Genomic DNA, 26,569 nt, shown 5'->3' on the forward strand with positions numbered 1-26,569 from the left:
AGGTACCAGTCAAAAGTTTAGACACGTTCCAATTTGTGTCCAAACCTTTTACTGGTACTTTTTTTTTTTTCAATGATCAACATGGTTGTTTAAGAAATGAAAAGCTACACACTGCTAATATACCTCCGTGAATAAATACAATTTAAATTCCTGTGTCATGTACTGTAATGTCCATTGAATGTAACATGTATGTTGCCTTGGAACTGGAATCATGATGTAATTTCATGTGAAGTCCACTTCGCAGGGCAATTACGATTGAATAAGTCAACGCTTGGATGCTGCCTGAACAAGAAACCTCCTCACCGAAGGTTGACGTGTTGATCTCATGAACGGCAGATCTCCTACAAATTTGGGGGATACCTTCAGCTCGAGGAGCCCTCTCGAACACCACACTCCATGCATTGGTAACCCGTCGGGATCGCTAGGTCCGCGAATTTAACCACCTGTCTCGAACCACGGAGGCTATCGATGCTGGGGTGGTCTCGTTCGAAAGAGGGCCTCTAGATGTACACTCGTTTCGCGTTCGGGTGGGTTCCTCTCGCTGAAGGGATGTCCCAAATTTTCCATAAACTTAAGCTTTAAAGCGTTTCATCCAGTTTGCCAGTAGCAAACTATGGAGGACACTCTGCTGGACAAACTAAAATATTACACCATTTCAAGCATATTATTTGTGTTATATGTAAAAAAAATAAATAAAAAAAAATATATATATATATATATATATATATATTCTCTGATACTTGTATATCGGCGACAGGCTCATATCAGCCAACAAAATCTGCAAAATTATATCAGTTGAGCTCTAATGTTAAATGAAGTATTATATTGAGTCTGCGTGTTCTTACCGGACTGCCTCTGATCTCTGTGTCTCATCCGCTGGATGAAGCTGTTCATTTCCAGCTGTTCTGCTGTATGACACGCTTTTATTCTGCATTGCTCTGCAGTTCTTCAGCAGCTCTCTTACTGCTCCTCCGTTCATCTCTCTCTCTCTCTCTCTCCTGGTCTTCATTCTTCATCTCTCTGTGTCCAGTGTGAAAAATAAAGCTCTGCTCCTGTCGTTCTCTGCTATGGCTTTCTCTTCAGTCTCCTCTTTCAGTCATTCATCCATCAGCTTTTAATGGAAGTGCTGAAGAAGCCAGGAGTATCAACTACAGACACAGGAATCTTTTTGTTTCTCCCCCTTTCTTCTCTTCTCTTCATCTCTCTGTCTCACTGCTCGAAGTCTTTCTTGTTCAGATTTATAAGCTTCAGGCTCTGCTCTGACTCTCTCCATCTCACGTCTTTGTTTCTCCTCTCTTCTTCTATTCTCGTCATATCTCAGTCTCTGCTCTTCTTCCTCTTGTCTGAATCTCTGAGCATCGTCGTACATCTGATTACTGTAGTATCCTCCTCCATTCCGTGCTATCATTGAGTCAATCTTCTGCAGGAGATCATTCACCTGCTCTCTGTTGTTCAGATCTTTATTGTTGAAGACGTGATATCTGCCTCCACACTGCTGAACTAGATCTCTTAATCTCCTGTTCTCCACAATGAGTTTCTCTATGGGCTCATCTTCCAGCAGATCTCCATGAGTGAAGAGAATGATTGAGTATTTTAACACTCCCTGACCAAATATCATCTCAATCATCTGAGGAATCTGCTGCTCCTGTTCAGTGAATCGGTCTATTACTCTCAACACAATGAGAAAAGCGTGAGGTCCAGGACTGGATAAATACACACTTCTGGCTATCTCCATCATTAACTCTTCAGGTCTCATCTGTGTGTCAAAGAATGGAGGAGTATCAACTACAGACACAGATCTGCCTGAAACAGTGACATTTTCCTCTGAACATACACACGTTACTGAACTCATTCTCTGTACAGATATGAACTCTCTCCATCCCAGGATTGTGTTTCCAGCTGCACTCTTCCCAACTCCACTTTTACCCAGAAGAACAAGCCGTCGGGATGAGAGATTGTCAACAGGAACATCTGATTCTGATTCAAACCAAGAAAAGAAAAACAATGTGAATAAACTTGAGTCTAAATATCAATTATTCACTCACTAGATGGTAATACTTGTTTCATCCTGTCATGCCATTGACTGCGTGCTGCTGCAATAGATGCATTTTGCAGCATTAAGGATTAACGATTAATTGATTGTTAATGTAAATCGATAATGGAAATGATCGAAAATAGACATCTCTAGTTTACATAAGTCTTCTATTAAATGTAGTTTTATTTGAGGTTATTATTTTAATACTTCAACAAACGGAATAATAATATATGGAAATGAAATAATAAATATATAGAATTTTTTGGTTTTTCCTTTAAACGTTTTTAAATGTTGTTGGATGCATTTGTCATTTTTAATTTCTATATTTTTAAAATGTGTATAGGTAGTATTTATAAAGTTTTAGCTTTTAGCTTTGGATCTGTTTTTAGTCATTTTAATACTATTTTTGGGGGGGTTCTGTTGTACTCATTTGTAAGTCGCTTTGGATAAAAGCGTCTGCTAAATGATTAAATAATAATATGCCAACAGATGATGTTCAACTGACTTTATTTAACAGTAAGTTTGGTTTGTGTAACGGTCTATATATGAAACTCAAGAGTCATTCAGTGAAAACAATGCAGATAATAATGAATGTAATACACTATTTACCTAAAAAGTCTCTGGAACATTTTAATAGGGTACAATGGGGCTAACCTTTTCCCTATTCACCTAAAATGTATAATTGCAGAAAAAGTATATATGTTTGTATTGAACATTAAATGTAGCAACATAGTGTGAAACTAAATCATTCAATCTGTTTTGTTTTAATCTTATAAATGTATGAGGTAGCAAGAGAGGCCTTTTACCCCACACACTGTATTGATACAAATACTTCAGCTAAAGTAATGTTTTTTTGTCGTTGTTGTTGGTTTAAAAAATAATAATGTCTATGTGAATACTTGATCACAAACAACCACTTTAGCAAAGTTTGTACTATGTTCTGCTTATTTTGAAAAATATAATAATTATAGTTTACAATAATTTTTGTTCAATAGACATTGTCATTAAAATGTTAAAATAAAATATAAATATATATTCAAATACAGAAACAAATTTTTTATAAGATTATGAAAACATTGAAAGAGATCCAGTAATTTAATATATGTTAACAGTAGTAAAAAATATTATGATATCACTAATATCATGTTTTTAAATTTTTTTCTCCAATATGAACACCGAACATAATATATGATATTTAACATCTGAATCGAACCATGTAATGTCAACAAATGGAAAAGTCAGTAATTAAACATGATAAATAATAGATGGCTGAGTCTTTAGCCCCAATAGCAGGAGCGCTTTTCACCCCAAATACCACACTTTTACATATTCTTTAATGTTGCTTTCATTATCTTAAAACTGGAAATCATCAAGAAGACCAGGAAGATTTTATATATATATATATAAAAATAAAAGATCGAGTAAGCACAGAATCAACTTTGCGCTGCTGTGTGCCACTGGGTCTAGGATCAGACAAATATACATGTGCATCTTGAAAAGAGAATGTTTTGGAAAGTGCTACGCCACGTTTTTGTACCACCTAGTGGTTTAGAGGAAAATAATATCAAAGGCACCTTTAGCCTCGTTGTACCCTATTGGATTTTAATAACACTCACCTTTTAAGCTCTGGATAATTCTTTTAAGTAGCAGTCTAGCTTGCACACTTGGTCGTTTATTCTTGTTGTTGAACACATGGTATCTCTGATCATATTTCTGAATCACTTTCTTCAGTGGCTCAGACTGATTAATATATTCTTCTATTGTCATGTTGTCCTCCTCCAGTTTGTCTCCTCTGGTGAAGAGGATCCAGGTTTTTTTCAGGCGCTCATCTCCCAGCAGTTCCTCAATATTCTCCACAGTTTTCCTCTCTTTTCCTGTGAATCTGTCAACTTTGATAACCAGCAGAAACACACAGGAATCTGATTCACATTCCTGAAAAGTCTTTATAAATTTCCTTTGAATCTCATGATCACTCAGCTCTGAGTTAAACAATCCTGGTGTGTCATAGACAGTGACCCATCGTTCACAGACCCTCCCAGATTCCACAGCTATGTCTCGTGTGACTGAAGAAGAGCTTTTCTTTGATTTGAAAGCTTCTCGTCCCAGGATTGTGTTTCCTGAAGCACTTTTCCCAATCCCTGATCTTCCCAGTAACACCACATTCAAACCTCTGATCTTTTCTGCCATTATCGATAGGTGGCATAAAATGTGCTGCAAGACAAAAATGTACACACAATTGTAAGTCATCAGGCTTACTGTTTACCTGTTAATGGGCTGTCAATATCTATAGTGTGGAATGAGGAGAAATAATATTCTGGACAAGTGTACATTAAGGATGCTCATGTGACTAAATTCTGACCACAATGTATCGCCAAAGCCGATATATCCACCGATATTTGGCAAACAAATCTTTGAATGACGAACCTTGCAAACTTTGAATCCAGCTGTGGGATCTTGTAAAGGGTGCATGTGTGAGATGTCCAATGATCACTCGCGAGAATGCTTCCAATTTTATAATTATTTTATTAACTTAATATATTTAGATTGTTTACTGGTCTTACAGCAGATCTTTGCATTCTCTGCTAAACTAACATTTTCTGTCTGGCATTTCAGTAGCTACTAGTCCAGCCATCTATATAAAAATAAATAAATAAACAATAAAAATAAATTTCATGATGGATAGTGATAGATGTGGGTGCTTAACGCAAATTATTTTGAAACTAAGGCTTACATCAAAACCTCTCAGGTTACAAATGTAACCATGGTTCCCGGAGTAGGGAATGAGACACTGCATCCTCTAGGGGTTGATATGGGGAACACCTCGTTGTGACCCATGTCTGAATCATACATTGAAAAAACACCAACAAGTTGGCTGGCAACAGCCCCTGACGTCACTACTGGTGCGACTATAGATTCACGAGTTCACCCTTACATGTAATCTGATAGCAAATAGAAAGCATATTTTGGCGTGCTGTCCTGGCGGAGGTCTACGGGCCCGGAACATAGCCGGAACCCAAAGAATTCCCCAAAAGAAGCTTAAAGGCAAAGGACAGCAGCCAGAGAGCTAAATTTAGTTGCCCCCCAAAATATGCGTGCTGAGAAGAAAGAAGGCGCAGAGCGACTGGGAGAGCCCCTTCAGTGTTGGATGCATCTGATAAGGGGGCTGATAACTGCGACCGAAGGGAGCCAGTGGCTCTACTCAATGAAACACGACTGATGGACGGACTCTCGCTGCATCAGAAGGGAGCTGTGGCTGTGCTGTACCGGAAGGGAGAGTACCCCTTGCGACTGGATACGAGGCGTGATTTGATGCATCGGAAGTAGGGCTGCCACGATGATCGAAGGGGGCCTTTGGCTCTCCTGCACCGGGAGGGAGAACCCCATCCTCCACTGAGGACACAGCGCAACTCAACGACGCCAGGAGAGCCCTGTCCGATGCTGAATAGGCAAGGAGATTTATGATGCAACTGGACGGCCCGTAATTTGACCAAAGGAGCAGTGGCTGACTGTATTGGGAAGGAGAGACTCTGATTAATAGAGTAAACAACATGATTTAAAATGCTGATTTTTTTCAGGGCTACATGGGCTGCCTTTACGTGGCTTTGATTGCACCTAATGAAACTTTTATAAGCGTCTGATAACCAAAAACCGAGGGCCTGTATCTGATTCTGAGAGAGGCCCTTTTGAGAAGGGCTGGGTAATATGGCTGGAAACTGTATCACAATATAAGGGTTTCATATCGGTCGATATCGATAATTATTGATATTTTCATGACCTGGTCATGGTTGTATCTCTCTATTAGTTTTATTGGGTCTTAGTGCTGCGTTTGACACAATTGACCACAACATTTTTTGCATAGACTTGAACACTTTGTTGGCATTAATGGAAGTGCATTAGCATGGTTTAAATCGTACTTATATGACCGCCATCAGTTCGTAGCAGTGAATGAAGATGTATCCTATCGATCACAAGTGCAGTATGGAGTACCTCAAGGCTCAGTACTAGGGCCGCTACTCTTCACACTTTATATGTTACCCTTGGGAGATGTCATCAGGAAACATGGTGTTAGCTTTCACTGTTATGCTGATGATACTCAGCTCTATATTTCTTCGCGGCCCGGTGAAACACACCAATTTGAAAAACTAATGGATTGCATAGTCGATATAAAAAACTGGATGACGAGTAATTTCTGAATAATTAAAAAACAGAGGTGTTAATTATAGGACCTAAAAACTCTGCTTGTAATAACCTAGAACACTGTCTAAGACTTGATGGTTGCTCTGTCAATTCTTCGTCATCAGTTAGGAACCTAGGTGTGCTATTTGATCACAATCTTTCCTTAGAAAGCCACGTTTCTAGCATTTGTAAAACTGCATTTTTCCATCTCAAAAATATATCTAAATTACGGCCTATGCTCTCAATGTCAAATGCAGAAATGTTAATCCATGCATTTATGACCTCAAGGTTAGATTATTGTAATGCTTTATTGGGTGGTTGTTCTGCACGCTTAGTAAACAAACTACAGCTAGTCCAAAATGCAGCAGCAAGAGTTCTTACTAGAACCAGGAAGTATGACCATATTAGCCCGCTCCTGTCAACACTGCACTGGCTCCCTATCAAACATAGTCAAGTCAAGTCAATCCTTAGGCCATCCTTAAAAATATTTTGGTTTGCAGTAACAGTCATTTAAAAAAAAAAAAAAAAAGGGTTGGTAGGTCGGTCTTTTTTTTTTTCCAAGTTTCAATGTAAAAAAAAAAAAGGAAATTTTTGTGATGGTGATGACGTAGGTATGAATTAAAACTAATTAGCATATCGTGACATCACTGACTGGGTCTTCAACCCGTGCCTTCGGGCGCATCATTGCAAACCTAATTTTGATGCAGGCTACATTGTCCACAAACAAATTAAAATCTTTGTCAAAAACATGTTTATTGCATGAATTTCAGGTGAGAAGAAAAATGGCTCGTTTGTAATGGGTTTTATTGTTATTGTCTTGTCTCGCTGGTGTTTTGACCGGGACACACACGCGTCAATGCAATCCAACAATGACGAAGCGGATGACGAAAAGGACATAAGGCAGACTGTGTGCGGATGACCGAAGTATACTTGATCTTTATCAGTGGCGCACGATATGCGATGACGATGTATGTGGCATTGCATTATAAGGTTATGTTAGCCAATCCAGTTGAAGCCACTACAAAAAAAAAGAGAGAGAGAACATCAATGTGGAGAAGATCTTGTTTAAATCAGAAATGAAACCAAGCCGTTTACACAGAACGCATATTTCGCACATTTTCTAGAGGGAAACCGTTGGACTCTCGTCTCGCACAAAAAGACATGTAAAATTTATGTATTTAATTTAATTTTCTAAAAATATCTCAAGACTTTATGTTGGGGTTTTGTTCCCCATCCCACTGCATCTCATGTTTTTAAATGAAAAAATGTATTCTGTGTGACTGTGTATGTATTCTTCGGTTCATATACATTATTTTTAATTGTTTTTTCAGTCATGTATTCTAATGCTTTGAATAAACGTGCAGTAATATTTTGCTCCATGCACTATCTTGAGGCCTCAGAAGAGAAGCAAAAAGCTTTTCTTCACCCTAACTGAAATTATGCATTTAAAATTCGAATACAATTCAAATTTAGTTTTTCAGCTATTTTGACAGCCCTAGGCAATTCTAGCCCAAATCTGTATCTGTATGCAAGAGACGGTCTGAATGCCGGCAGAATTCACATTTCTGTTGTAAAAAGAGTAACATTGTGCAGAAGTATTATTTGCTGTTATGCGTGTGTGTCCTGGCTCAATAGAAAACTAAAGGGTGCCCAAGCTGCGGTTGCTGTGTGACGCCTGTTCAAAAAAAAAAAAAAAAACCTGGACGCGCTCCGAGAGAAGGTCGTTAAAATCAATTTTATTGTATGAGACGAAGCGAAAGCACAGGACACAGTGTGACATCCATTAACCAATCGTGTAAACAGATGACGTCACAGGCAAGAAGCAAGCAAGCAAGCCAGAGGCGACAGCGGCAAGGAACCGAAACTCCATCGGTGACAGAATGGAGAAAAAAACCTTGGGAGAAACCAGGCTCAGTTGGGGGGCCAGTTCTCCTCTGACCAGACGAAACCAGTAGTTCAATTCCAGGCTGCAGCAAAGTCAGATTGTGCAGAAGAATCATCTGTTTCCTGTGGTCTTGTCCTGGTGTTCCTCTGAGACAAGGTCTTTACAGGGGATCTGTATCTGGGGCTCTAGTTGTCCTGGTCTCCGCTGTCTTTCAGGGATGTAGAGGTCCTTTCTAGGTGCTGATCCACCATCTGGTCTGGATATGTACTGTATACTGGATACATACTGTATGTACATCGTATAGATTTTAAAATATTGCTTATTACTTATAAAGCCCTGAATGGTTTAGCACCTCAGTATTTGAATGAGCTCCTTTTACATTATAATCCTCTACGTCCGCTACGTTCTCAAAACTCTATTTTAGACTTAAAGGATTAGTTCACCTCAAAATGAAAATTTCCTAATCATTAACTCACCCCAATGCCATCCAAGATATCCATGTCTTTCTTTCTTCAGTTGAAAATAAATTATTTTTTCACAGTCCATTATGTAAAGAAAAAATCCTGAAATGTTTTCCTGGATATCTGGACAGGGATATCTTGGATGGCATTGGGGGTGAGTAAATGATTAGGACATTTTCATTTTGGGGTGAAATAATCCTTTAACCTTCCTCTGATTCATAGGTGTGACTGGAAAAGGACAACAACAAAAAAAAAAAAACAGGAAAATATAATTAAGGCACACCTATCATGACGCGGCGACAGCACGTGTGGTTATTCCGGTAGTATGGACATCACACAAGATTTGTGTCAACACAGAAAACATTTAATCACTGGATAGAATTTGGTTGTTTATTTAAAGTGTGGTTTATTTCAGCTGAATGTGCGGAATGCTTTTCAGAGAAGATAAGGCAACATATAAGTACAATTAACACCTAGCGGTTATAAAAAATAAAAAAAAATCTCTGACTGCTTCACGTGAAACTTCGGTCTTCCGACCTATCATTGTGTCAATTCTCAATTGAATTTGATGGTAATATCAATTTTGATGAATATGTGCGAGGCAGGGAGGGAGAGCAAGACTGAAGTTTGAAGACTGTGAGAGTGCAAGCACGAGGCCAGAGGAGGGGCTCCCTCTCTCTGCTCATTCTCTCAGTAACATGCGCAGGCGCCTGTCAGAATTAGCGCAGCAGTCAGTCATCTTATCTACATCACTCACCGATCAAATAAGGCTTTCCACTTATTATTCCACGCCGGTTCTGTTACTGAAGAATCCAACACGAGACAATGATATGGTGCAACCAAACTGTTACATGATTGGCTGGTAGCGCATCACTCCCTATCCTTGCTAGGTTACCAGAGAGTGAGTGCCTTTATTCATGCAATTTCTGAGCATCTCAGAAAACCGAAAAATCCCAATGTAAACATGGCATCGAGGAATTTCTGCGACAATCTGAGATTTGATGGTATTAGGCACAGGAGGTGGTTCCAGAGTGGCAGCATTCAGTGGAGTATGTAGAGGGGCCACTAAAAAGAAAAAGAAAAATTGTCATTAGAAATGAGGAAAATCCTGAGATGCATTGGCCTGAGTTGCATATGGAGACAGCCTCACGTTTTCTTCAGCTGCTGTAGGCCACAGGGAGGGAAGTGGGTTTTTTTACATCCTGAAGAGCCTGTGCATCCTGCAAGGCTAGCAGAGGAAGCCTCATGCCAGTGTCTGCTATGTGAGTTGAAGGCCGCTGAATAGGAAAAGGCTTAGAAGTAGTACGAGGAAAAGACTGAGATGTAAGGACATGCGTTGCCAGCATAATTTGCAACGCGGCCTGTGCTATCAGTGAAGGCAGCCTCGCGCTAGCAACTGCTAAAAGCATAGACATAAGTAATTATAGGATCCATATCTATGGCTATAAGAGCTCATGTTCTGGTGACATGCGACGCTGTGGCCAGAAGAGCGCGGTGAAAAAGTTAAGCCAAAGCGTGAAGCTATTTAGGTTTTGCTGTGGTGAGAACTGGGGCATGGCCTAGGTTTATTTGAGTCCTGATGCTGCGACCCAAAGTTCGAGGAGATCCAGGTCTTGTGTGGGATGATGGTAGTGATGAGCGAGACTAGTTTGGGGCTTTGCTCGATCTATTGGCTGACTTGGATAATTTGCAGGATGAAGAAAAGATTGTACAGATCCACTTTATTTACCCTCCGTGACAATGATTTGTTTGAATAAATCAGTGTTTGTTTCAGGCTTAAACACTATCCACTTTCTGATTGGATGATATATTTGCATGGCCAAATGATACCGGGATGTCAGGGAAGAAGCTGGAAGTCTCACCGGTGGAGGCGAGGTTAAGCCTCGGTGTCATGGAGAGCATGTGGCTGGTTGAGCAGAGCGGTGGCTGTGATAAAGCCTGGAGCTAAAGTGTAAAGGTGTAAGCTTAGGGCTGGCAGCTTGCGACAGAGTATACAAAAAATCCCCAGTACCGGTTTCATCGTTGTACAGAAAAAAAATTAGTCTATTGATATTATGAACAAAGGAGCAAAACTAAATGCCGAAAAACTGTCATAGAACAGAGGTAGGAAGGCTGCATACATATTTATGTGTGTGTGTGTGTGTGTGTGTGTGTGTGTGTGTGTGTGTGTGTGTGTGTGTGTGGTGCTAGTTAGGGCTGTCACTTTTGAGAAAAATCCAATTCGAACGGATATCAAATATCACGCAATTTATTCAAATATATTTGAATTTCTACGTGCCCGCCCCCCGCGCATAAAAAAAACAAAAAATAAAAAAACACCGTAGCCTAAAGGAGATTTGGTCATGGGCCTACGCTACAATAAGTCTAGAATACCCTCTACTGGATAAGATGGCAAAGAATAAAATAAAAAACAAACTGTCTAATCATAGACTGTAAAAAATGCGCTACACATGGCATTTTAAAAACTGGATATTTTATTTATAATTCGATTACGGATATTTCACGTCATGTTCGAATGCATATTCGAATATCGAATAAAAAGTGACAGCCATTGTCCTAGTTAAGATGGTTAGCTAAACGAGATTAGAGTCTCCTGAAGATCTGGTGAGGAAAATTCAACAGCAGCTGGTGGACTTTTTCTGGTCGGGACAGCACTGGCTAAAGGCACCTGTACTCGACCAACCTATTCAGGAAGGAGGACAAAGACTTGTTGACATTAATTCCAGAATTAAAGCCTTCAGACTGCTCAGAGACTTTTATAAGGGGAGGATGTATCCTGGGCTGAGGTAAGGTCGAGTGGCAGAGAAACTGTTGTCTTTACCATCGAATTTAAGAATCTGATTGTGTAAGCTTAGTCTAACGTCATTACAGTGTGCCGTGCGTATGTTTACTCATCAGTCACTTGTTATCTAGCTTCAAGAGGAACACAAAAATGAGCAAAGAAAGCGAGAATACACAGTCATCCTCAAACCCAGTGCCAGAAGAGCTAACAGCGAGACGTGGGTCAGCTTCTTTAGTCTGGAGATGATTTGGTTTTGACAAAAAACAAAAACAAAAAGTTGCCCATCTGTAGAATTTATCGTATGCAGATCGCCGTATAGCAGAGCGCCAAAACCAACCTCTTCGATCATCTCCGTACAATGCACAAAACACAGTTTGAAGAGTATGAAAGGCTTCATGCTGAACAAAACAGCACTGCTGCTACAAACACGGTACAAAGAAAAGAACAGACACAACAGACCTTGGCAGAAACATTCACAAAGAAAACACCATATGACAAAAAAAGTGAAAAGTGGAAAACGATTACAAACTCTGTAACAAGTTTTATTGCAAGGTCTATGTAGCCAATTCAATCAGTCAAGAAGGATTGGTTTCAAGAAATGTTAGACTTTAGATCCCACATATAATCTGCCTTCAAGGAGATATTTCAGTGAAACAGCTCTACCAAAACTGTTCAAGTCTCGTCGACAAACGCTGTCCCATAAATTGCAGAAGGTCACCTATTATGCCACGACCTCCAATCTGTGGTCCAGCAGAACCTCAGAGCCGTACCTATCTCTAAAAATTTATTTTGTGGATGAAGAATGGCAACTACATCTTACTTCCCAGAGGACCACACCGGTGAACTTATTGCTCAAGGTCTAAAAGATGCCCTGTTGTCATGGTCTTTGGACAATGAACATATGGTTTGCATGACCACTGACAGCGGGGCTAATGTGCTCAGTGAGGATCAACAAATGGCAGCAACTTCCATGTTTTGGCCACAGACTTCACATCGCCATTGGTAAGTATTTAAATTTGAAATGGATTATAACCAATTATTGATATTTGAGTTACATTTTATTGTTGTTGAGATGTATAATTATATTTATATAATATATTTCTGTAAATATTATTATATTATATTTATATATTATAATTATAATGTAATGCTAACCGATATAAACATTATCATTGTGCAGAATACTATAAAATAATATATTTTCAGTCAAATGTTTTTATCCGAAGCCAAATCAGATCACAGAAGATTATTTAAAACACTCGACCTGCGTTATAAAGTTTGGAGAAAAAACATGGTTTTAATCTCATAAATTGTCATGTATTGAGGTGTGCTAAGCTAAAATGCTACCTAGCCCTCAGATGAACCTGCCACCTAAGTTAGCTGTTATTTATATTATATATATATATAAAAAAAGTGATGTTTACTGAAATGTTTCTTTTTTAGTTTTCAGTTGATACAGTTTCAACTGTGATGCGAGCACTTTGATAAAAGAAATTAGGGATTATAGTGTGAATTGCCAGTTGTTAGTAAGTATAATGCAGACAAAATAAATGCATATTTAGAGCCATAACCAGGCTGGAGAAGTTGTGAATGTGTGCAGGGGAGACTGAGACTGAATGGGGCTCGTTTGCACCACAAAACATTAGAGACTCTAGACTGAATAGATACTTGGATGATGACAATAAACATACGTTTGCATTTTAGAGTCTAATCAAAATAAAGTCAAAGACATGATTTTGCAAAATATTTAACGACTACATACAGAGTTTTAGATTTATAATATTCAGATTTTCAATATAACATGGTCAGAGATGTGGCTTTAGCTGCAGTGCATTTTTAGATTGGTACAATGCCAACTTCAATTTTATTTTCATGAAGATATTTAAAAAAAACTTTACAAAATTTGAAAATATAACTTTTTTTTCCATAATGACAAGAATTTATTCTAAATTTACAACAAATTGCAAAGTGCCAGCTTGCAAATGAGATCATATTTGTGCTTTTAGTACCAAGGGTTCATGAACTGTATCGGTTTTAATTTGGGTATGACATTTCTGGGGTGTCAAAAGTGGGTTTGAAGCTTAACAGGTTAAAAATATAGAGAGCAATAAAGACTTTGAATAATATTTTATTACTTAAAAAAAAGTTGTATTTTTAGTTTTTTTCCCCCGCAGAGCGGAGCATGCAACTTCCCCGCATTGACAGAGCCTAAGCAGTCTTCAAAGAAAGTTGTGCTTTTTCCAACTGCTGAAAAAAAAAAAAAAAAAAAAAGCAGCTCTGGCAAAAGAATAAGAACAAATGAATCTTCCCCAACATGCACTCATAACAGAGTGCCCCACAAGATGGGCTCAAGGCAGCGGATGGTTGAAAGGATTTTGGAGCAGCACAAGGCCATACAAGTACTGTCTGAAGACAAAAAACACAGGCAACTGATTCCTACATGGCAAGATGTTGAAGTTTTGGAATCAATCAACAAAGCACTTGGTCCCTTGTTGGAGTTCACAGATGCTCCATCTGGTGAGCAACAGGTCGCAGTTTCTTACGTTACACCTGTACTGTCCTTGTTCAACAACGATGTCCTGGCAGTTCAGTCGGATGATACAGACTTGACCAAAGACATCAAACGATCCATTCTGACATTCCTGCAAATTTGCTGTTCAGGTGACAACGTGGTGGAGCTGCTAGGGATGGCGTCTACACTTGACCATCGATTCAAACATCGCTACAATGAGGATGAGCAAATCCTGGCCATTGAGAGTGTGCTTAAAGGGTTAGTTCACCCAAAAATTATAATTATGTAATTAATAACTCACCCTCGTGTTGTTTCAAACCAGTAATACCTCCGTTTACCTTCAGAACACAGTTTAAGATATTTTAGATTTAGTCCAAGAGCTCTCAGTCCCTCCATTGAAGCTGTGTGTATGGTCTACTGTCCATGTCCAGAAAGGTAAGAAAAACATCATCAAAGTAGTCCATGTGACATCAGAGGGTCAGTTAGAATATTCTGAAGCATCGAAAATACATTTTGGTCCAAAAATAGCAAAAACTATGACTTTATTCAGCATTGTCTTCTCTTCCGTGTCTGTTGTGAGAGAGAGTTCAAAACAAAGCAGTTTGTGATATCCGGTTCACGAACGAATCATTCGATGTAACCGGATCTTTTTGAACCAGTTCACCAAATCGAACTGAATCGTTTTATACGGTTCGCATCTCCAATACGCATTAATCCTCAAATGACTTAAGCTGTTAACTTTTTTAATGTGGCTGACACTCCCTCTGAGTTCAAACAAACCAATATCCCGGAGTAATTCATTTACTCAAACAGTACACTGACTGAACTGCTGTGAAGAGAGAACTGAAGATGAACACCGAGCCGAGACAGATAATGAACGAAAGATTGACTGAGCTTATTGCCCTGGGAATTGAGGAGGACAAGCCGGCTGCAACAGAGGTGGCAGCAGTACCTGAGGAAGAAGGCACCGGTGACAGTGAGACACTGCCTGCAAAAAAGACAAAGAAAGTTTTGGAAGTTATTTTTTTTTAAAAACACAGCAAGCCAACAGGATAGGAGTCTCTCCAAAGTATAGTTGAAAAGGAAATGCAGAGCGACCTCATGATACCTGAGATAGACAGTGACACAGATGGGCAAGTCGTGGCCTAGTGGTTAGAGAGTTTGACTCCTAACACTAGGGTTGTGGGTTCGAGTCTCAGGCCAGCAATACCACGACTGATGTGTCCTTGAGCAAGGCACTGAACCCCCAACTGCTCCCCGGATACCGCAGCATAAATGAACACTCGACATAACATAACATAAATGAACTTCGTTAGGGCTGGTGTTGGCGCAGTGGATAAGACACATGCCTTTGATGTGAGAGACCCGGGTTTGAATCCACTGTATCCAGTATTCCAGTTGGATCATGTGTGTGTGCGCTTGTGTGTGTTAAATGCATGGATGGGTTAAATGCAGAGCATGAATTATGAGTATGGGTCACTATACTCAACTGCACTGCCATTGGTTTAATCCGTAAACTTTTTTAAACCAATGACAGCGCTGCGTAGCTGCGCGAGCCTGTGGCGATGCAGCGCGCCAAAGCCCGCCAAAATGGGCGGGGCGAATGGCTATATAAGCAGGCAATCGCCAGAGGAAATCAGGTCATACGACTGAAGCGACGACACTGAACCCGCAGCCTCGTGGCACGGCATATAATGCAGTACTCGTTCCGTATCTCAGGGAACCAAGGTTACGTTCGTAACAGAGTACGTTCCCTTTCGATACTTCACTCATACTTCGTATGGGGAACGAATTCAACCGCGCCGTGCCACGGTAGGGAACAACAAGACTTATCATAAACACCCTGGGGTCCAGAGGATAAGTGAGAGGGCCGGAGCCATCGAACCCTTGACGCTACACTGCTAAGAGGGAGCTAGCTCCCTGGAGGTGGTATGATGATGGAGTCTGCTAGAGGCCGTCATATCAAACTGAAAGAACCCGAGCATGCAAGGTCGGGATATCCAAGTTATAGAATGTGACAAAAGTGGACGGCGAGGACCAGCCGGCCGCCTCACAGATGTCCTTGATAGAGACAACACTAGACCAGGCACATGAAGAGGCCATCCCTCTAGTAGAGTGGGCTCTTACTCCTATGGGGCACTCAAGGCCCATAGAGGAGTAACAGAGCGATAGCTTCAACTATCCAACGAGAGAGGCGTTGCTTTGAGACCGAGGACCCCTTGGTGCGGCCACCAAAGCAGACAAAAAGCTGGTCCGATTGCCTGAACGGCTGTGACTGCTCAATGTATATCCTCAAAGCCCTCACTGGGCAGAGTAAATCCAGCTCTCGCTCACCTGACAACGGAGGCAGAGCTGAGAGGGAAATTACCTGTGCTCTGAATGGCGTCGAGAGCGCTTTAGGGACGTAGCCATGCCTGGGTTTCAAAATGACCTTCGAGTCATTGGGCCCAAACTCAAGGCATGCAGGGCTCACCGAGAGGGCCTGCAAATCGCCAACACGCTTGACCGATGCTAGAGCAAGTAGCAGAGCGGTTTTGAGCGTTAGGGGCCGAAGGTCAGCTGACCACAGCGGTTCAAAGGGAGGTCTTTTGAGTGCTCCAAGGACCGTGTGAAGGTCCCAAGTGGGAACGGTGAGATGACGTGAGAGCTTCAACTGCCTAGAACCTCTCAGGAAACGCACAATGAGGCTGTTTCGACCCACTGATTGGCCAGCAATAGGAGCATGAAATGCTGCGATGGCTGCTACGTAAACCTTGAGCGTGGAAGGGGTGAGACCCCTGTCTAGACGCTCTTGGAGAAATGACAGTATCGGAGATACGTGACACTCAACAGGGTCTTTGTTTTGTGCTAAGCATCAGTCAACGAAGACCGACCATTTCTGGGCGTAGAGGCGTCTTGTAGACGGGGCTCTTGCCTGAGCAATGGTGTGTAGCACGTCCCCGGGGAGGCTCAGAGGCTCCCATCGAGGGACCATACATGCAGAGCCCAGAGATCTGGCTGTGGATGCCAGATTGTCCTGTTCGCCTGAGAGAGGAGATCCCGCCTCAGGGGGATCGGCCATGGGGCTTTCAGGGAAAGCCTGAATAGCTCCGAGGACCAAACTTGGCTCCTCCAGAGTGGGGCCACTAGGATGACTCCGTGCCAGTCTTCCCTGACTCGTCTGATGACCTGAGGGATCTGTTTCCTTTGAAAAATAAGTTGGGCAATGAGAGTTGCTTTCTGAGGCGCAGAGGTCGACCTCTGCCTTCCCGAAAATCTACCAGATTTTTAGCACCGTCTGGGAATGGAGCATCTACTCGTCCGAGGGAACATTGCTCCGCGAAAGCATGTCTGCTCCCAGATTCGTCTTGCCAGGTATGTGTGTCGCCTTGAGCGATCGCAACCTGGGTAATGCCCATTCCAAGAGGCGCTTTGCCAGTGCTCAGAGGCGGCTGGACGAAAGGCCGCCTTGGTGGTTTATGTAGGACACCACTGTCATGCTGTCCGACTGGACTAGGATGTGGCGCCCTTCCAGGATCGCCTGAAAGGATTGAAGGGCTCGTTCTACTGCCAGCATCTCGAGGCAGTTGATATGGAGATGGCTTTCCTCGTGCGACCACGAGCCGAAGGCTGGTCTGCCCTCGCACAGAGCACCCCAACCCAGGTTGGACGCATCTGTTGAGAGCACCATCCTTCTGGAAACCATCTGTAAGGGTACTCCACGACTGAACCAATCCGGGTTCATCCAAGGCTCCAGGGCTACTAAACAGGCCTGGTTGACCCTGATGCGAAAGCGGCCGTGCCGCCAAGCATGAGGTGGGACCCGGAGTTTCAGCCAGTATTGCAGGGGCCGCATTCGTAGGAGGCCAAGCTGTAAAACTGGGGAGGCGGAAGCCATCAGCACTAGCATCCTCTGAAAGAACTTCAGAGGGAAACAGGCTTTGTTCCTGACAGATGCCGTGAGCTGCTGAAGTACCAGAGCGCGCTCTGGTGATATGACCGCCCTCATATTGACTGAGTCGAAAACTGCTACCAGAAACGTCTCAGAGGGGAAAGCGCCTCGTTCATGCACTTCGTGAAAGTGCGGGGAGCTAGAGACAGCCCAAAGGGAAGGACTGTATATTGGTAAGCCACACCCTCGAACGCGAATCTCAAGAATCATCTGTGATGGGGGGCTATCTGGATGTGAAAGTAAGCATCTTTCAGGTCCAGTGAGAAGAACCAGTCCTCGGGGCAAATCTGCGTGAGGATCTGCTTCAATTGTCAACATCCTGAACTTCCGTTTCATGAGGGAGAGGTTCAGGTGTTTGAGGTCTAAGATGGGTCTGAGACTGCCATCTTTCTTGGGGACAAGGAAATAACGGCTTTAGAACCCCGATCCACTTTTTGAAGGAGGAACTATCTCTATGGCTCCCTTCCTTAACAGCGTCATCACTTCGGTGGGGGTCAACGCGGGGGTCTTCGGGCGAACTGCAGTGAGTAGCCGCGTTTTATTATCCCCAACACCCACTTGGACACTCCGGGGATGGCCTGCCAGGCCTCGGCCCGCGTGACAAGAGGCTGGATGGTGTCGGATGGCAGGCCGCTGATTAGGGGCCTGAACACTGACGAGTGTGGAAGAGGAAAACTGCTCTCTTTTTGAAAATGTAAAATATTTATTGTGTTCGCCATAATGGCGCTTTGCATGGATGCAACAACGGTGGGCCCAGGTCGCATAGCAGGCAGGCGAGAGAGCTTCTGGGGTGGTCCGGCCGTGGCGGGACATTGCCCCTTCCTCTTTCTTCCCCAACGATCAGGAGGATTTAGAGGGCATCAGGTCCAGCACAATCCTTTGCCAGGGGCCCTGACGTCTAGGCGGTTTAGCGCGCCTAGTGGGGCGAGCTGGGTGCTGCTCCTTAGGGGCGCCGCCTGGGGGGTAGAAGGGACAGGTTTGCTCTGGTGCCGAGTCGGCGCAGTCCTGGGGCGACTCGGGCACAGGTGGAGCGCTTGGGCAGGAAGTGTTGCATGGCTTGGGACGACTTCTGTGCTGCAGTGAAGCGCTCTGTAAACCCTTCTACGGCTGTCCCGAAGAGACCGGATGGAGAGACTGGGGCCTCGAGAAAAGCCACTTTGTCGCTCTCCTTAATCTCTGTTAGGTTGAGCCAGAGGAGGCGCTCCAGCACAACCAGGTTGGCCATGGATTGTCCGATGGCCTGGGCCGTGGCTTCCGTGGCGCGCAGGGCCAAATCTGTGGTGTTGCGGAGGTCGCGAAAAGCAGGTTCACTAGGACTAGACTCATCCAGGGAACGGAGAAGCTTTGCCTGGAACACTTGTAATATGGCCATGGTGTGTAGTGCTGAAGCGGCTTGGCCCGCAGAAGTGTAGGCTCTGCCAGCCATGGCAGAGGTCGTCCTGCAGGGCTTGGAAGGAAGGGCTCTCTTGTTTTTCCACCCCACAGCCGCGGGGGGACAGAGGTGAGCAGCCATGGCCTCGTCCAGGGACGGCAATTGCTCATAGCCCTTCTCCTGAGAGCCATCTACTGTGCTGAGAGCTGCAGAGGAAGTGCGTAGGCGGAAGTGCGTAGCACAACTTTGTCAGCTCATCATGAACCTCAGGGAAGAACGGGGCAGAGCGCTGGCGGGGGGCCTGACAGATATCACTCGTCCAGCCTGCTGCGTGTCGGCTCTCCAGTGGGGGGCCCACTCCAGTTGGAGTTCCTCATCGGCCTTTGAGAGGATGCGGAGAAGCTCGGCATCCTCTGAGAGCTCGGCGTCGATGGACTCTAGTGACGGCAAGTGGGCGGGGTCAGAATCTCCGGCACAGTCCTCCGTTTCAGAAGCCGCGAGTGACATGGAGTCGTCAAGTGGCTCGTCCTCCGATCCGCCAAAAGAGACAAGGTCGCTCGCTTCAGCCGAGGGACGCTGCTCTGGGCGTGAGAAGAGGACAGGGGACGGCTCTCTCATTGGAGAGGGTGAGGCACGCGGGTGCTGAGCCGGCGTGAGCTCACCCAAATCCGGGCGCTGAGCCCCTCTTCCCCGCTGTCTTTTCCTGGCCGGCTCGCGGGAGGAAAAAGACAGGGGGGCGCGAGGGGCGGGATCGCTTTCATTAAAGAAAGCAATCCGCGAGCGGAGAGAGGCGAGACTCATGCTCTCACAAAAGCAGCATGAAGTCTCAGTGAGTGCAGCCTCGGCATGGGGTTTTCCCAGGCAGAAAACACACTCACCATGGCCGTCGTCATCATGCAGAGGGCTCTGTATGTGCCACAGCTGTGGCGCGGCATGCCCGCCGCCGTTAGAATCACTCGTTTAGAGCGTTGAAAACCGCTGGAACAAGCTCTTTTGTGATCACTGCATGGCAGCAGGAGATCGCTGAGAAGCGGCCAGAAGCGGGAAGCGGGCGGCCCGAGATCGGCGCTAAGAGTGGCTGTCTGCGAGAACGCCGGCACTGCAGGCAGTCGGTGGTCTCAGCTGGTCCGCTGCAGTGCCTCTTCGACGGCGAGAGCTCATTCCAGGCGAAGGCGCTCAGCAAAGATCCAGCGAAGTGAAGTCGTCCCTGAAGGACTAAGATCTGATTTCCTAGAGGCGAGACTCATGCTCTCACAAAAGCAGCATGAAGTCTCAGTGAGTGCAGCCTCGGCATGGGGTTTTCCCAGGCAGAAAACACACTCACCATGGCCGTCGTCATCATGCAGAGGGCTCTGTATGTGCCACAGCTGTGGCGCGGCATGCCCGCCGCCGTTAGAATCACTCGTTTAGAGCGTTGAAAACCGCTGGAACAAGCTCTTTTGTGATCACTGCATGGCAGCAGGAGATCGCTGAGAAGCGGCCAGAAGCGGGAAGCGGGCGGCCCGAGATCGGCGCTAAGAGTGGCTGTCTGCGAGAACGCCGGCACTGCAGGCAGTCGGTGGTCTCAGCTGGTCCGCTGCAGTGCCTCTTCGACGGCGAGAGCTCATTCCAGGCGAAGGCGCTCAGCAAAGATCCAGCGAAGTGAAGTCGTCGCTGAAGGACTAAGATCTGATTTCCTCTGGCAATTGCCTGCTTATATAGCCATTCGCCCCGCCCATTTTGGCGGGCTTTGGCGCCCTGCATCGCCACAGTGCTTTAACAGTGCCACATTGGTTTAAAAAAAGTTTACAGATTAAATCAATGGCAGTGCAGTTGCACTGCGTTATTGAAAAAAGGCTTCAGTATCGAGGAATAAAGGAGCTTTTCCCCATACGCAGTATGAGTGAAGTATCGAAAGGGAATCTCAAGTAAATGTACTTTTGTTTTTTTACTGTTTTTCTACAGTACTGCATGTTTACACTGGTGTTCACCAAAGAAGTGTTTTGTAATTTCAAAAGCATGTTTGCTTTATAGCACACTTTACCTGCAGAGCAGTGTCTGTTATTTATTTTGTTCCTTTTGACTTTTTTATCCTCATCTTTTATATCAATTCAATGTGCAAACATGTTATATTGTGTTATCTTCTAATGTTTACATTTGCAAAACACAACTTTTTTTTAAAGAGGTAGTCACATTGTTGTTAGTCTATTACTAATAGAGTACTTTTTGCAAAGCACAAAGTTAATTTATTGCGTATATATTGTACTGAAAAAGAACTGTTCTTGTATTAAAATAAATATTTAGTACAGAAACTTGGTTCATGTTTAAATCAATAATGTCTCATATCTTTATGTACTAGTAATTCCATACAATAATAGGGCAAATGCAGCAAGTCAAAAGACCAACTGGACCTTCTTTGCCAATTTGCACACATTTCTTTGAAGGATTGTAAAAATATCGTCTGAATATCGATATCGAGATACTGAAAAAAATATGGAGATATTCATTTTTGTCAATCTCTCCCACCCCTAGTCTACAGGAAAATGTAAGTAGGGGTGTGTGTTATGATTATTTCTGATGGTGGATGATGAAATGTGTCCAGGATCTGCTTCTGAAGGAATATGGTAGTGCTACAGCACACATTCACTCATCTGTAGTTCTGGAGCCTCCCACATCATTCACAGTAGTGTTGTCAAAAGATCCGGTACTTAGGTACCAACCCGGTACAAAAAAAAATGAAAATGTCACTGTGCCAGGTTTCTTTAAGGACTGAGGACCCGCTCAACCCGGTTCTTGACGCACTCAGGGCTATGATTTTCGCGAAGCAGAAAATGTGGACGGAATCTCAAAATCCAGTCATGAAAATGAAACTTACATTTTAATATGGACAATCACGGAATTTGCGAAAAAGTTAGCATACATTAATCCAATCAAATCTCCATATGGACCAGTATCTGTAAAAGTTGGTTCTGCGCGTCTCTGTGTGAATGAATGAATGGTTTGTTTACTAAATAGACTGAAGCGCGTGATGCTTGCAGTAATTTCAGCATCTGCCATCTCAATGAGGACATAAATACATAAACAACATCCCCAGAACTGTTCTGAGTCACTTCACAAGCATTGTACTGTTTAATTTGAGTAAAACCAGTGTCAAAATAAAAGTAGCCATCAAAATAAGTTTTCAATATTTCAATATAAGATGAAAATGGAGCAAAAAAGCTTAAAATTAACCAATTTCCTCCAACAGTTAAAATTAGCGGATGCTAACATTTGTCTTCTATGATGTGCAACACAAACACCTCTGCTAAAATCTTAGAATAAGTAGTCTGGGGTTTCATGACCATTTAAGACTGATGGTGATGCTTAAGATATTTTTGATCATTGAGGGTTTCTGTAAAAAAAATAGTAATAGATCATAATTATTATTAAAAGATAATACTACTACTAATTCTACTATCATACTAATGTATATACAATGCACTATGAATTGATGAGCTGCTGGGTTCATGAATATTAATCACGTTGTCCGTGTATGTCCGGTATGTCTTCTGCTTGTTAGAAAATGAATATGAATAATTCTAAATGAACTCCATTATTTTGACAGGAGAAGACAACAAAGAATAGTTTACATATAGCGTGTCGATTCAGCGTGGTAAGACTATCGCTCTCTCTCTCTCTTTGCACGTGTGAGAAACAGCGCTATCAGTAAAGCGACGGTGAGTCGTGCTCCTTCACAAAGAGTTTACAGAGCATCAAATACAGGTGCGCTGTGCGTCCATTGAGATGAACTGAACAGTTCAGATCGCTTGATGGAGAGAGAACTCTAAAGCTTAGATGCTGAAATTAATGCAAGCGTCATGCGCTTCAGTCTATGTAGTAAACAAACCCGCACGTCTCTGCCATTCATTAATTCACACAGAGACGCGCAGAACACGGATTCATATTTCAAATAGGGCTGTGACGGTTGCCGTGACAACCGCGTCACCGCGGTGGTCGGTTGCTACCGCGGTTGTCTACTGCCATCGGCGGTAGTGCACGTGACGTCTCACAAACTCTATAGCAAGCATAATAAAAAGTTTTGTATATAAGTGTAATAACTGTAATAGTTGCAAATTCTAAGTCTATGGTAATTAACAAATTACCTCAAACACAGCGTTTCCTTTAGATATGCAGATTTGAGCGCAGGAAAATACAGTTTATGCATTCAGCAAATTAATTTAGTGTTGGGCGATGGATCTTGTTGGGAAAGCAAATACCGCATCACCGATCTGGAGTCATCTGCATTCATGTCACCCATCAGCGTTTACACAAGTTCTGGTGATCGCAAACGCTGGCTGGTCAGGTTTGGTGAGGCTTTCTCCAAACTGGCCAAATACAAACGAGACAGCGATGAATAAACGATGGTAACAAGAAATATGGCAACGATTCCTATTTCAAAGAGAGCGCGGACAGATGAAGAGTTAGTTATTGAGCTTGCTTGGTGGCGGAAAAGTAAACCGGGCGCAACACAACCGCGTTGCGACAGGTTTAGTCTGTCTAGTATCTATACAGGACATATGAACTCTGTGTCAGTAGCCTACATCACAGACCGGATGGGGATTTATCATGTCGTGTTGTGCTGCATCCAGTGTAGCATCACTGATTATAATCAGTATTTTGTCGTGCTGCGTCGCTCGCGTCCGTTAGATAGGGGGTATTTAACTTTCTTATTTAACTGAATTATTTCTTTGATATTTATTTTAGTGTTTTGCAGGCAGCGTTCACTGACAGAAGTGCTCAAATAAACACGAACTGACGAGTTAAATAGGATGTGTTAGATGAGTGAGACAGTGCTGGGCTGATTTCTAGACGTGCATACATATATTTTATATATATTATATACAGGATATATTTATATTACATGCTTGCACAGTTTAAGTCAGCTTTAATCACCTTTTTTGGTAATTCCATGAGCACAGGACCGTCCGCGCTCGCTTAACTTGCCCCTGATAATAAAGTGAAGTGGAGCGCATGTCTGAAACGTCTCCTGTTCAGTCATTCTGCGACTGAATAAATTCACTTCTAGTCTTGAGAAAAAGTGACAGAAGCAGCAGTTGTGAGTGGGTGGCCATCCCCGCCCCTACGTAAAATAATTTGAATACGTTAAACTGGAAAAAAATTATCGCCTTCGTTAACGAGCAAATTTTGACACTAATATATTTATACATATAAATAAATAAATATATATATATATATGTTTTTTTTTTTCTTTTTCTTTTTTCAAATACCGCGCCACCGGTGGTTGTTGGTCCATGACTACCGTGGTGGTAAAAATCAGCCACCGTCACAGCCCTAATTTCAAGCAACTTTTGCGGCTTAACATTTACAGATACTGGTCCATAAGGAGATTTGATTTGATTAATTTATGCTAACTTTGACAAATTCCGTGACTGTCCATATTAAAATGTAAGTTTCATTTTCATGACTGGATTTTGATATTCCGTCCTCGTTTTCTGCTTCGCGGAAATCATAGCGCTGACCCGGGTTTGAACGGGACCTCGGTACCACCGGTACTTAAAGAAACCTGGTACCGTCACATTTACATTTTTTCAGTACCGACTTGGTACCGAAGTACCGGGTCTTTTGACAACACTATTACTATTATTTAGTAAAATGTATGTGATACTGCTACTACTGTTGAAAAAATTAATAAAAATATATTTTTTAAAGAAATAAATCACACTATTTTTGTTCCATATTTTAATTTTAATAGCAAATCCCCTTTATTTACCAAAAAAATGTAATGTGTTTAAATTTCATTAATTAAAAGACAAATTAAATTTGGGTGAATACTGTTTTTCATAATTGTATTACTCATAGAAAAACTTTAAACACAATTGTAAATAAGTCACTTCATCTACAGCGATATCGTTGACTTGATTGCAAATAAATGCACAGACACTATTTAACTGAACAGAGATGACATCACTGAATCCAATGATGAACTGCCTTTAACTATCATTTTTGCATTATTGACACTGTTTTCCTAATGAATGTTGTTCAGTTGCTTTGACGCAATGTATTTGTTTAAAGCGCTATATAAATAAAGGTGACTTGACTTCATAAATATAAAGAATGGCATTTTTTTTTTTTTAGAATATTTTTGTGTTTTGCTTTGGTACCGAGAACCGTGGATTTTCACTGGTATCGGTACCGAATACTGATATTTTTGGTACCGTGACAACACTAATTCACAGCAGTGTTGACTCAGCGCTAGAGTTACAAACAGCATCAGGATGTGCTTTCTGTCATCTGCTCTCGGTGAAGTTAAGGGTCATGTGAACATACAAAACATTTAGCAGATCGGAGTCATCATTGGAGGCGTCACATGACGTTGTTAAAAAAAACCCTGATTATTTTCCACATACTGCGTCTCCTCTCTTTACACGGGGAGTTTTAGTATGACGTGGATGAGTCTTAACTGTAATAAAGATTATCTCTTTAGTCTTTGAGACTTAAGCGAGTATTATCTATGTACGAACAGCTCAAAGAAATGACTGAAATCGCATCATATGAGCCTTTAAATCGAAACCAGTTAGAGAGAGTCTAATGATGCTCGGGATGAGCTGTAGTGTTTATTAAAACAGTGGTATTTCAGCCAAACATCTGAAATGTTCCCAGTACACTGAGATCAGCTGTGTGTGTCCTCTCTCTCTCTCACACACTCTCACACACACACACACACACACACACCCGTGTCAATCCACTAACCCAAACTGGACACACACCCGTCTCCTGTCGAGTAAAAAACTAACTGGATCCGGGCAACTGTGAACACTGTGTTCTAACAACAACTTTATATAACAATTATGTATATAATCGGACTTGGACTGACACAGTGAAAGTAGTTTCCATGCTAGTGTAACTATATATTCAACATCGTGACTTTCCGTTCCCCTTATTAACACAAGTTAGAATAAGAGCTAGTGAGAAAACAACCCGAGTTTAAACGTACCTTATAGGAGAGTATCGTCTGAGGTAATGTCTGAATGTTTAATATCTGAACTTCGCTTGCAGTGAGACGGTGCTAGGGCGTAGCCTCGGAAGCTCAAGTGGACATGAAGAAAAAGAAAGAGCTGCTGAGCGTTCTTCTTCTTCTTCTTCTTCTTCTTCTTCTTCTTCTTCTTCTGTTGTTTTAATGGCGGTTGGCAAACCAACTAAAAGTGCATTGTCCGCCACTTACTGGATTGGAGTATGGAGCACTACTTAGTTGAATATACTTGGTGCAAAAAGTTCTGTATCCTTTAAACATTTTTATAATTTCACATGTATTATATAATTCGTTCCTTCTCCTAATATTTCCTTAAGTGAATAATTGATTACACCCCTATCCTTTAGTGCCTGGACTAATTCAAGTCTTTCTCTATTGTATGCTTTACATTCTAGTAATATATGAT

General features: G+C 42.5%; 1 protein-coding gene across 2 annotated transcripts; it reads right to left on the bottom strand.

Moving 5' to 3' along the window:
• Positions 1 to 994: 994 nt before the first annotated feature.
• Positions 995 to 26,262, bottom strand: LOC132136880 (GTPase IMAP family member 9-like). 2 transcript variants are annotated; one of them, XM_059547421.1, is made up of 3 exons: positions 26,128 to 26,262; positions 3,652 to 4,246; positions 995 to 1,971 (listed from the first exon to the last, which is right to left on the bottom strand). In XM_059547421.1, the coding sequence occupies exons 2-3, from the start codon at positions 4,220 to 4,222 to the stop codon at positions 1,145 to 1,147; spliced, it is 1,398 nt and encodes a 465-aa protein (XP_059403404.1). In that variant the 5' UTR covers positions 4,223 to 4,246; positions 26,128 to 26,262; the 3' UTR covers positions 995 to 1,144. The 2 variants fall into 2 exon arrangements, with proteins under 2 accessions (XP_059403404.1, XP_059403403.1); XM_059547420.1 differs by having other exon boundaries at positions 995 to 1,977.
• Positions 26,263 to 26,569: the final 307 nt, after the last annotated feature.

The sequence above is a fragment of the Carassius carassius genome, unplaced genomic scaffold (assembly GCF_963082965.1).
Source record: "Carassius carassius unplaced genomic scaffold, fCarCar2.1 SCAFFOLD_56, whole genome shotgun sequence".
NCBI classification, from domain to species: domain Eukaryota; kingdom Metazoa; phylum Chordata; class Actinopteri; order Cypriniformes; family Cyprinidae; genus Carassius; species Carassius carassius.